The following is a 13,085-nucleotide window of genomic DNA, read 5'->3' on the forward strand; positions in this document are numbered from 1 at the left end:
TTAACGATTTATCAGATATGCCAAAAATTACTTTTAGACGGGCACAGACTTTGAGAAACATCCTTGCGCCTAGCAGAGTACGCAAATCTAAACTACCAAGTTTTAAATTGTTTCCTACTATTTGTGGCGCTTTTAAATGTGGTCACCCACGTTGCCTGTGTTGTAATAACATCCTTCATAGACAAACCACTTTTACATCTACAGTCACAAAGGAATTTTTTAAAATTAAAACTTTTCTTAACTGCGGCAGTTCATATATAGTATACCTGATTGAATGTCCTTGCCACTTGCAATATGTTGGTAGAACCACGCAATGCCTACGTACTAGAATGAATAACCATAGATTCAACGTCAACACTGGTTTTCTGAAACACAGTCTCTCCCGACATTGTGCCTCTTTTCACAACAGAGAGTTTGACACATTAAATATTATTCCTATTGAACACATTTCATGTGATGTCCCTAATAGATTTTATAAATTGAAACAAAGGGAGAACTATTGGATTTTTAAATTACAGACATTGAATCCACGAGGTCTTAATGATATTTCAGAATCTTCCTTGGACTGATGTCCTACTGACCTCTCAACTCATATGGATTTTTATCGTATAATGTTGTTCAATTTTTAAAATTTTTTTTTAAAATAATTAATTTTATATAGATATTTATATTTAATCTTATTATTATAGGTTACAAAGGTTATTGATTCGATATACATTCGAATATATACATTTGTTTTACATGAATAGATTTAACGTTGACCCCTTAAACGTGTCCCCTTTGAATTTGAACACTGGCCCTGGGGATTCTGTAATATTGTTGACGATCCTCTTGGTTGCTTAACTACGGAGATAATATCACATACTATTTTAATAACCCGTTAATTCTTGTTGGTTAATCGAAAATTCATTGTTTGTTTGCCCTTAAATAACTATTTTTCTAAAAATTTGCCCTTCATTAATTGCCCTTTGTGACTTTGTTGACTACTATATTTAATATTTTCAAATTATGGGTGGACAATATAAGACATCCATAAATACCGTTAAATATGGCTGACTATGTGTCATCTATTTATTCTTTTTTTCTTTTTATATTTTAAACACAAATATTATGTATTATACTAGGATCATTTTTTAATAATCTGATTATTTCCTTTGTTGCTTATAGTTATATTGTTTACTCCTTCTAATATTTTGCACTTCGCTGATAGCTTTTTGTGATTCTGTTACTAATAAAAGATTGGCATTTTGACAACACTGCTATATATAAATGCCGTTTTAATACGGCACATTTTAGCGCTTGTGTCTGACATTCTAAATTTCTGCTGCGTAAGTGACAGATATTTCTGCAGTAATATTTCAAATATTAATGACTTATGATTTACACGAATGGGTCGGTTTGCATGCTACCAATGGGGTTAGTAATGTGAACTGTCCTTATTATCAAACCATTGCGGCTTTTATGTATGTGTTCTAGAAAAAATATCTATTTATTCCCTTAGGTGTTTATTTTTTCTAATATATATATATTTGTTAAATTCTGTTTATACTTATAGTCCCTACCTTTTCGTTTTGTCACATAGTAATGGTTAACCATTATTGTGTTTTTTTCTGATTATAAAATCGTATGTAAAGCTGATTTGGCTACTATTGACACTTTGCGTTTCTGTACACCGGTTTTATACATCGGATGGTTTTTAAAATATATATTTTTATATATTTTATTTTCTTTATTATTGTTTACATCATCTAACAATAATATTAGAGACACTAAAAAACATTTACTGCATCAAACTATACGCGCTCATATATATATATATTTATTTTTCTGTCAATTCATCATTTAATGTAATGCATTCCTTGTTTTTAATGATATTTTTACATGTATATTTGTCTATACACTATTTCAATGTTGTGTATGATGGATTCAACATTTATTTATGTATTAATTCATTCATTTATTCTATGAAATTAATACGGGTATGCTTCCCGCTTTTTTTCTTTCCCCTGTGCAAGTGTTATTTTATGTGCTAATGATTTTTTCTAAGTTAGCCCTTTGATACAGCTGTTAATCATGACGTTCTAATTAACTTCCTGACCTCTCCCACCTCTGACTCTTGTTTGTCTAATATCTATAGGTATATAAGGAACCCCTTTGTATATGTTTTTAATGGCCTGAGGAAGACACTAGTTCAGTGTTGAAACGCGTAGCCATCTATTGTTCAATAAATATTATATAATTATTATATATCTTCTATTTTTTCATTGACTTTCCACCACAACCACGCAGCAGCGCCCTATAGGATCCTCCTTTTTTCTTCCTTCGTTTGCTTCAATTAGCGGTGACCATTCGTTTTCACCGGTTTTGGATCCTGGCAGCAGCACAGTGGAGTTATATATTGCCTTTACCTACTACCACGTGGTGAGCATATTAACTACGTTCTACATTTATTTTTAGTCTGATTGACCTGCACTATGTGGCGCCGTGCCTTTTGCTTCTTTATTTACTGAAAAAATGAGAACAATGTCTAATCATGTATATACTAACTGTTTAAGTAAAAAAAAATACAAAAATTCTAGCGACACATTCCCTTTAATGATCTCTCTAAGATCTCTTGATCTAGCTATGCCCAGGAGAAAAACTAGAAATTGCTTTCAGGTTGTATCAATTGCATCATATATATTCCGCTGAGGTAGTGGACACTTGCTTGACGTGTTACAGAGAGATCAGGTCATATCTTCACATTTGGTGGGGATGTTTTAAATCAAACCACTTTAGGATGCTGCATTTACACTCTAACTCTACACTGAATCGCCACTTTATTAGAGACACTTGCGCTTTCACGACTGGAGCTTGGTCATTGGCGTTAAGACTTGCTGGGGCCAGTATTTAAAAAAACTGCCAACCCTGTGGGGTTTTCTCATACAACGATGTAGAGAGTATACTGAGTAGTGTGATCAAAGAAAAAACATCCAGCGAAAGTGGATCCTGTGGATGAAAACAGCCCATCAACGAAAGGGGTCAGAAGAAGGTGTTAAGAAACGTTCTGACGAACAGACAGTGCACAGTCAAGCAAATTGGAGCCGAAAACAACGCTAGTGCTCCAACTAACGTGTCTGAATGCACAACTCATCATTCCTTAGCACAGACGGGCTATAACCGCAAACAACCAGTTTGAGTGCCATTGCTCTATAAGGGAAACAGAAAGGTAAGACTCTTGCGGGCAAAAGAGCGCAAAAAGTGGGTCACTGAGCAGTGGAAAGACATTGCCTGGTCAGATGAATACAGATTTCTTTGGCACCATGCTGATGGGAAGGTCAGAATTTAGCACAAGCACCATGAATCGATGAACCCTTCCTGTCAGGTGTCAACAGTTCAGGCTGGTGGAGGTGGTGTAAATGGCATGGAGAATGTTTTCTTGGCACACCCTTGGTCCTCTGATGCCTGTGGATGAATGTTTGAACAGTAGGGCTTACCTAAGCATTGTGGCCGAAAATGTCATCCCTTCATGGCAGCTGTTTACCCTATTGCAGAAGGATAGCGGCAACTGCGAGAAGCTATCCTGTCCGCATGGGACAATGTTCCTGCAGATCCATTTCAACACCTAGTGAAGTGTATGCCACAACGAATTAGCAATATTAGAGAAGCACATACACTGAATTGCTACTCTATTAGAGACACCCATCTAGTAGCGCTACTAGATGGGTGACTCTAATAAAGCAGCCATTCAGTGTATGTGCTTCTCTAATATTGCTAATTCACCCAAGGCTCTCTCTCTGATACCTGTCTCAATCTCTAAAAGGTCTGCTACTGGACAACATTGCTGCTGCTAGACTAATAATCTCCAGATACTGGTGTTCAGAGGTGTCCTCCACAAAGATGGTTAACCAAATAAATATTAGACATATGGAGGAGCTCACAGCAATGAAATATGACAGATCAGAATCTTCTTAAAAATTAAATGCCCAGAACATTGTTCAGTGTATCAGTAGAAATGCAAATTCTTCCCCTTCTTCCTAGGACTGGAGGGACCCCTTTTCTCACCCTTCCTTTATCTGTCCTTTGATTTTTTTCTACTTCCCGTTATATTGACAAACTGGTTTGCATTCGAATGAATTGCCTTATCCTATATTATTACTCTGTTGTCTTAGGTCTAAATAGGTCATTTGCATGTTCTAAGCTTATACAGGTTGTATGCCTTGGGTTATGCAAGGATTATTTTTTTATGGTTCTATTCGGAATCTAAATAGATGCAGTATTCACAAGGCACACTAAAAATATAGGTAATTAAGAAAATTCTCGTAGATTTAATATTAGGTAAGTAATTTATACAGGTTAGTGACAAATCACATCAATAATGATGGTCATAAATTACTCCCCACCCCAAAATATATAATTATTCATCATACGTGTATATACATTCATAGTATACAAAAAAAAGTCATTATACATGTATCGTTTTTGAACAATCATAATGGACACGTCTTCCATGGATAAACAATATGTTTTCAAAAGTATTTCAATTAAATAGAATTAAATGAAGTTACTTTTTCTAACACGAATATGAAACAATTTTTGAATCAAATCAGACTAAGGAAAATATTCCCATTTGAAATTTCTATGCAGTGGAAAACGAGCAGAATTTTATAAATAAATGTACTAAAAACGCTTGAGTTCATTGACAAACACTAAAACAACAGAACCAGAGAAATTATATTTTGTACTTGTGTGTGCTATAATTTCTTTTGTGTAGAGATTATTTCCAAAGACTATAAGGTAGTTGTTTAGTAAGGTACTACAATTTGGTGTTTTTTGCGCAATACTCAGTTTCGTGTCTTACATGTGATAGTACAGAATGAACGGTATAGACAATTAAATTAACTGCATATTCCAGCCAGTTGGACAGGACCACCATTGTACTAGAAGAAATGCAAGAAACCCGATTGTTAACAACAGCCACTTTTAGTCTTTATCTCATGATGGTTCTGTGTGAGATTGACTGTATCGTCTGGTCCATTTGCTTTTTTTTTCACAATCAACGGTATAACCATGTTGAAGACACTTTCAAACAGGAAGTCAACATTGTATCCAGTTTTTGCGCTGGTTTCAAAGCACATCTTGTCTGCAGCTGGAGCATGAATTTCATCCACCATTCTATACTTCATGATCCTTTTGTAGAGAGCAATAGCATCTTCGGTATGAACCTGTTTGCGAAGTTTGGAAGCACTACCCCTACGAAGCCTTTCTCCATCAAGTTCTTCTTCTGCTTCGTAGTCATCAGTGAGGTCGATTTTGTTGCCCACTACAGCAAAGATGCAGTCGTCACTTGCCGTGTCCGTCAGGCCCAGGAATCGGTCCTCAAGCTCCATGAGACTCTGCATGCTACAGACATCATAACTAAAGATGATAGCAGAAGCAGATCTGCAGTACATGGAGCCCAAGCCATGGAACTGCTCCCTCCCTAAAACAGGAAGAAAACACACCGTGAATGTTTACAAGACACAGGTTCTTGTACTCTGTCAGTCGTTAAGTTACCTCATTGGCAGCCTCAATGTTTTCACGGCTATAAGTAAACTATGCCCAAAGCTGCCAAACTAGTTCAAATGTCTATTTTTACAGCATGGTTTGTGAAAAACCCTGAAAAGACAAGCACATTTAGCAAGTCAGATTATGTTAAGTGGAGTCTTTTTTTTTTAAAGGTCTAACCATTCAGGATTGGACACATCTCTACAGCAAATTTCTGCTGTATATTTATGGATCACTTAGAAATTCATGCTATGGATATGTAAACATTAACATTTTTATCGTGCCAAAGCATCTGAAATAAAAAATGAAGTAACTATGCAAAAAGTCTTTATAAACCCCAACACACACTGCTGAAAATTTACGTAAATGGGATCACGTCGGCACATAACCACGAACTGTAATCCTAACATTTTAACCCTGAATGCACAATTAGTAATGACCGTGACATTTTAGACATTTGTATGCTTCTAACTTTGTGGCAACAGTTTGGGGAAGAGACATTTCGGTTCCAGCAGGACTGTGCCCCAGTGCACAAAGCAAGGTCTAAAAAGGCATGGCTGGGTGAGGTTGGTGTAGAACAACTTAACTGGCCTGCACAGAACCCTGAACTTAAAAGGACAGTGTCATGATTTATTTATTTTTATTAATATATGTGTGTTTTTATTTAATAAAATATTATATTGACTTTATTTAATTTTTCACACAAAGGTTTTTTTATTAAACACTTTCTTACTGTACTGGGGGCTGCCATGTTTTATTTCATCTGTGTATGTGTCTCTTAACGACACATATACAGATGGAATACGGCAGCTACAGTGCATAGGACACAATGAACAGGAGCCGTCCATTGCATCTGCTATCTGGCTCTGTAGTGCACAGGCGCAGTTCAGAGTCACACAGCAGAGAAGCTGGTGTGTAGGGAGATAGCAGGCGCCATTATGAAGACCGGCTGCACTGCAGGTAAGGTGTGTGTGTCTCTGTCTGTCCCTCTCTTTCTCTCACAGACCCCCCTCTCCTGACCCCCCCCCTCGCAACCCCCGCCCCGTTGTGTGTGTCTGTGTGTAGCAGCGTTGCGTGTGTGCGTCTGTGTGTGTCTGTGTAGCAGAGTTGTGTATGTGTGTAGCAGAGCTGAGTGTGTGTGTGGCAGAGTTGTGTATGTGTGTCTGTAGAAAGGAATTGACTCAACATAAAAACGCATGTGTAAAAAAAAAGCGCGTTGTGTGTACTAACAGAGCACTTTACCAATTATGTAAATAAAGAGTAATCAAGCGTTTTTTAATGCAGTTTTTGGCACGTAAAATGCGCAAAAAAAAAATGTGTCAAATACACGCCATGTGAACCTGTCAACTGAAAAGTCATTCACTTTCATCATTCTAAGGGTATGTTCACACGCAGTGTTTTCAGATGTTTTTCGGGCTGTAAAAGTCCCGAAAAACAGCTGAAAAATCAGAAGCAGAACGCCTACAAACATCTGTCCATTGGTTTCAATGGGAAATACGGCGTTCTGTTCCGACGGGGCGGTTTTTACGCGGCTGTTTAACAAAAACGGCACGTAAAAAGACGCCCGCCAAGAAGAAGTGCATGTCACTTCTTGGGACGTTTTGGAGCAGTTTTTCATTGGCTCTATAGAAAAACAGCTCCAAAGACGGCCGTAAAAACGCGGCCAAAAATGCGAGTTTGATTAAACAATGGCTGAAAATCAGGAGCGGTTTTCCCTTTGTTTAGTAAGTGTGTGAATAGAGCCTTAGCCTTTTGGTGTGTCCTGTAGCTTCTGCCAGCTGCCATTTGTACAATCACTCCCAAAATGGCAGCCGGACACTGCTTAGCAATTTGAAGACACCTTTTCCTGGCTTGTAGTAGGGGGGGGGGGTGAGATTCCCTCCCACATTTACGGCAGCTGCGAGTCAGGTTGCTTTGCCTTATTCACCTTGCTGTAATTCTGGGAAGTGCTCCCTCTGGTGGCCAACATAGGAAAACTTGTCAAATTATTATTTATTTTTTAATACTTTCCACCATGTGGAAGAAAAAAAAAAAAAACTTTAAAAATTATATAAATAAGTAACTTACTTTTAAAAAAAAGAGAAGGTTTAATTTGCGACACATTCCCTTTAACCGCCTTTGGAATGAACTAGAACAGATGTGAGCCAGGCCCTCTCATCCAACATCAGTGTCTGACCTCACAAATGCCCTTCTGGATGAATGTGCAAAAATTCACAGTTTGGTAATGGTGTGCCAACGTATTTCCGTGTGTTCTCACTGGCTGGGGTAGTTTGATTATTTTTTAAAGACAGGCTCTTCCTATATCACAGGCTGGCTCTAAAAACCATTAGGGCTAGTTCACACGTTGCGTAAATACTGAAGATTTCCCGTAATGGAATTCGTTGAGTAAAATCCGCAGCAAATAAAGTAGCAGCAAAGTGGATGAGATTGAACAAATCTCATCCACACATGGCGTAAATACGGAGCGGAAAGACCGATCAGAAATTGACCTGTGGTGCAGAAGTTCATTCTGCAGCATGTCAAGTGTATTTACGTAAACGCTGCTTATATGTTGCGGGATTTCCTTATTGAATTCAATGTGAATGTAAATGGCGCATCAAATAGCAGTTGTTCCGTTTTTTTGCAGCGGATTAGAGGCGATCCCACCACAAAAAACAGAACTAAAAAAAAATAGAAAATAAATAAAACTTACCTGCGAGTCTGTTTCATTCTCCTGGGATGACGCTTCATCTCATGTGACCGCCGCTGCAGCCAATCACAGGCTGCAGCGGTCTCCTGGGATGAGACGTTATCCCAGGAGGCCGGGCGGCTTTAGTGCTGCAGTTTTTCGCAGCGGACATTCCGGGCGGAAAACTACTACAGTTTGGTGCGCATTTTCACCAGGAATTCCCTGCGGCAGACAGGGCGGATGCGCTGCGTGCTTTTACACAGTGTATCCGCCACGTGTGAACCCAGCCCGTGCCATTGTGTAATATATAGGTGGTAAAGGTGCGGTATAGAAATGCTGTACTCGCTTGCACCACAGTAACCTATTGTTTAACCCCTTATTGATCAGCCTATTTTAGCCCTTAACCCCTTCCCGCTCCTTGACGTACTATTACGTCATGGCAGCTGTATCGTTCGCGCTCCATGCCGTAATAGTACGTCTCAGGAGTAACGGCCGTTTCGGCCGTCCTCCCGACACATACAGGAGCTGTGACGCTGCTGTCTTGTTCAGCAGCTGTCACAGCTCCTACAGCGGGGACCAATCGCTGTGTCCCCGCTGATTAACCCCTTAAAAGCCGCGTTCTATAGAGATCGCGGCTTTTTAGGGGTTAAGCTGCCATCGCCGGCCTGCTACGCGACAGCGGCCGGCGATGGTGACTATGGCAACCGGACACCAAACAATGGCGTCCGGCTATGCCATAGACGGAAGCCTAGTGGGTCCTGACAACGTCAGGACCCACTATGCGTGCTGTCAGTGAGTAGCTGACAGTTCTAATACACTGCACTACGCATGTAGTGCAGTGTATTAGAATAGCGATCAGGGCCTCCTGCCCTCATGTCCCCTAGTGGGACAAAGTAATAAAGTAAAAAAAAAGTTAAAAAAAGATGTGTAAAAATAAGAAAATAAAAGTTTTAAAAGTAATAAAAGTAAAAGTCCCACTTTTTCCCTTATCAGTCATTTATTATTAATAAAAATATATAAACAAACAAATAAACTATACATAATTGGTATCGCCGCGTCCGTAACGGCCTGAACTACAAAATTATTTTGTTATTTATCCCGCACGGTGAACGCCGTAAAAAAAAAAAATTAATAAACCGTACCACAATCACAATTGTTGGGTCACTTCACCTCCCAAAAAATGGAATAAAAAGAGATCAAAAAGTCGCATGTACCTAAAAATGGTACTGATGGAAAATACAGTTCGTTACGCAAAAAATAAGTCCTCGCACGGCTTTATTGATTGAAAAATAAAAACGTTCTGGCTCTTAGAATAAGGTAACACAAAAAGTGAATGATTGTTTACAAAACGTATTTTATTGTGCAAACGCCATAAGACATAAAAAAAAACTATAAACATCTGGTATCGCCGTAATCGTATCGCCACGCAGAATAAAGTTAATATATCATTTATAGCGCACGGTGAACGCTGTAAAAAAAAAAAGTATACAAAAACAATAGTAGAATTGCTGTTTATTAGTCACCACGCCACCTAAAAATGGAATAAAAACTGATCAAAAAGCCGCATGCACCCCATGAAAACTACAATGGATTCCTCAAGGGGTCTAGTTTCCAAATTGGGGTCACTTTTGGGGGGTTTCCAATGTTTTGGCACCACAAGACCTCTTCAAACCGGACATGGTGCCTAATAAAAAAGAGGGCTCAAAATCCGCTAGGTGCTCCTTTGCTTCGGAGGCCGGTGCTTCAGTCCATTACCGCCCGAGGGCCACATGTGGGATATTTCTCTAAACTGCAGAATCTGGGCAATAAGTATTGAGTTGCGTTTCTCTGATAAATCCTTTTGTGTTATAAAAAAAATGGTATAAAAAGAGTAAATTTCACCTCTACTTTGCTCTAAATTTCTGTGAAACACCTAAAGGGTTCATAAACTTTCTAAATGCTGTTGTGAATACTTTGAGGGGTCTAGTTTCTAAAATGGGGTGTTTGATAGGGGTTTCTAATATATGGGCCCCTCAAAGCAACTTCAGAAATGAACTGGAACCTAAAAAAATTAATAAATGAGCCAATACTTCGCTTCTTACATTATACTGATAATGAGCAGTGCCCACTCCGAGATGACCCCAGTTTTGACCGTTTGTATAAACGGAGACCCCTATTAGACCGTTCCAGTGCCCGGTTTTCCCAAGCATTCACCCCCGAGAAGTGTATTTCTATTGATGAGTCCCTGGTACATTTTAAAGGGAGGGTTCAATTCCGCCAGTACCTGCCAGGTAAGAGGGCAAGGTATGGCGTGAAGATATATAAGCTGCGAGAGTGCATCAGGGTATACCTACAGGTTTAGGATATATGAAGGAAAGGCCACCCCCAAACCAGACTGCATCCTGGACTACAATAGGTACATGGGAGGGATGGACTTGTCAAATCAAGTCCTGAAGCCCTACAGCGCCATGCGGTGTGGTATAAGAAGCTGGCCGGGCACATCATACAGATGGCTTTGTACAATTCGTATGTGCTACGTCGATGTGCAGGCCAGAGGGGAACTTTCCTGGAATTTCAAGATCTAATCTTTAGGGACCAGGAAGGGGGGGCACCCAGTACTTCTGGAAGCGAGGCCACACGCATCGTACCAGGGCAACACTTTCCAGGAGAAGTTCCCCAAACCGGTGGAAAGGGAAAGAGTCAAAAGAGGTGCAGAGTCTGCTATAAGAGGGGGATAAGGAAGAACACAATATACCAATGTGACACGTGTCCCGAAAAACCAGGGCTCTGTATAAAAGATAGTTTTAAAATGTATCATACATCCCTTGATTTTTAATTTACCCTGATGCACTCCGCACAGCTTACCCCCCTCATCTTTCCCTTCTGAGCCCTGCCGTATGCCCAGGCAGCTGATAACAGCCACATGTAGGGTATTGTCGTACCCAGGAGAACCCACATTACAATTTAAGGGGTGTATATCTCCGGTGGCGCATGCTGGGCACACTATATTGGACACTGAAATGGCATATACATATATAAAATTGCAAATCTCACACTGCACCATCTGCTGCGCATTATCTTTTACACAGTAGCTGTGGGGTCAAAATGCTCACTACACCTCTAGATGAATGTCTTAAGGGGTGTAGTTTTTAAAATGGGGTCACTTCTCGGGGGTTTCAACTGTACTGGTACCTCAGGGGCTTCTGCATACATGACTTAGCACCAGAAAAGCTCCAGTAGGCCAAATGGTGGTCCTTTTCTTCTGAGCCCTCCCATGGGCCCAAACGGCAGTTTATCACCACAAATGGGGTATTGCCACACTAAGGACAAATTGGGCAACAAAATGGGGTATGTTGTTCCTTGTGAAAATAAGAAAATTTGATAAAAAATGACATTTTATTGGAAAAAATATCATTTTTTTCATTTCACAGCCCAATTCAAATAGGTGCTGTGAAAAAACTGTGTGGTCAAAATGATAACAAAAACCATAAATGAATTCCTTGAGGGGTGTAATTTCCAAAATGGGGTCACTTCTGGTGGGTTTCCATTGTTTTGATACCTCAACGCCTCTTCAAACCTGGCATGCTGCCTAAAATATATTCTAATAAAAAAGAGGCCTCAAAATGCACTAGGTACTTCTTTGCTTCTAGGGCTTGTGTTTTAGTCCACGAGCGCACTAGAGCCACATGTGGGACATTTCTAAAAACTGCAGAATCTGGACAATACATATTTAGTAGTGTTTCTCTGGTAAAACCTTCTCTGTTACTAAAAAAAAATTGAATAAAATTGAAATTCAGCAGAAAAAATGAAATTTGCAAATTTCATTTCCACATTGCTTTAATTCCTGTGAAATGCCTGAAGGGTTAAAAAAAACTTTCTATATGCTGTTTTGAATACTTTGAGGGGTCTAGTTTTTAAAATGGGGTGTTTTATGGGGGTTTCTAATACATAGGCCCCTCAAATCCACTTCAGAACTGAACTGGCACCTTCAAAAAAAGGCTTTTGAAATTTTCTTAAGAATATGAGAAATTGCTGTTTATGTTCTAAACCTTGTAACGTCCAAGAAAAATAAAATAATATTCAAAAAACGATGCCAATCTAAAGTAGACATATGGGAAATGTGAACTAGTAACTATTTTGGGTGGTATAACCGTCTGTTTTTCAAGCAGATGCATTTAAATTCTGAAAAATGCTATTTTTTGTAAATTTTCTCTAAATTTTGCAATTTTTCACAAATAAAGACTGAATATATCGACCAAATTTTACCACGAACATGAAGCCCAAAGTGTCACGAGAAAACAATCTCAGAATCGCTTGGATAGGTTTAAGCATTCCGACGTTATTACCACATAAAGTGAAATATGTCAGATTTGAAAAATGGGCTCTGAGCCTTAAGGCCCAAACTAGGCTGCGTCCTTAAGGGGTTAATGACCAAGCTATTATTTACTTTTTTCCATCGTTAAATTCAAAGAGCTATAACTTTATTTTTACGTCGACATAGCTGTATAAGCACTTGTTTTTTGTGGGACAAGCTATATATTTTTTTTAATAGCACCATTTTGGGGTAAATATAAATTTATTGATTAACATTTATAAAACTTTTTTGGGGGGGGGGGATATATATAATAAAAAAAACAAAAAAACACAGTAATTTTGCAACTCATTGCTTCCTATATTTACGCCGTTTACTTTGTGGTATAAATAACATAACTTTATTCAGCGGGACGGTACGGTTGCGACGATACCAAATCTATATCGTTTTCTTATGTATTACTACTTTTACACAGTTAGGTTATGTTCACATGGCAGCGTCCATTACGGCTGAAATCACGGAGCTGTTTTCAGGAGAAAACAGCTCCTGAATTTCAGACGTAATGGCATGTATCCGGCGTTTTCGCTGCGTCCATTACGG

At 39.0% G+C, this 13,085-nt stretch overlaps 1 protein-coding gene across 1 annotated transcript in view; it reads right to left on the bottom strand.

The window, feature by feature from the left end:
* Positions 1-4,284: 4,284 nt before the first annotated feature.
* The window catches only part of RAB20 (RAB20, member RAS oncogene family), a 33,990-nt gene continuing 25,189 nt past the window's right edge, over positions 4,285-13,085 (bottom strand). The window contains exon 2 of the mRNA XM_075852499.1: positions 4,285-5,461. Coding sequence (XP_075708614.1) covers positions 4,947-5,461 — 515 coding nt within the window. The 3' untranslated portion in view covers positions 4,285-4,946. The remainder of the gene's footprint in view (positions 5,462-13,085) is intronic.

Source organism: Rhinoderma darwinii, chromosome 2 (assembly GCF_050947455.1).
Source record: "Rhinoderma darwinii isolate aRhiDar2 chromosome 2, aRhiDar2.hap1, whole genome shotgun sequence".
In the NCBI taxonomy this organism is placed as follows: domain Eukaryota; kingdom Metazoa; phylum Chordata; class Amphibia; order Anura; family Rhinodermatidae; genus Rhinoderma; species Rhinoderma darwinii.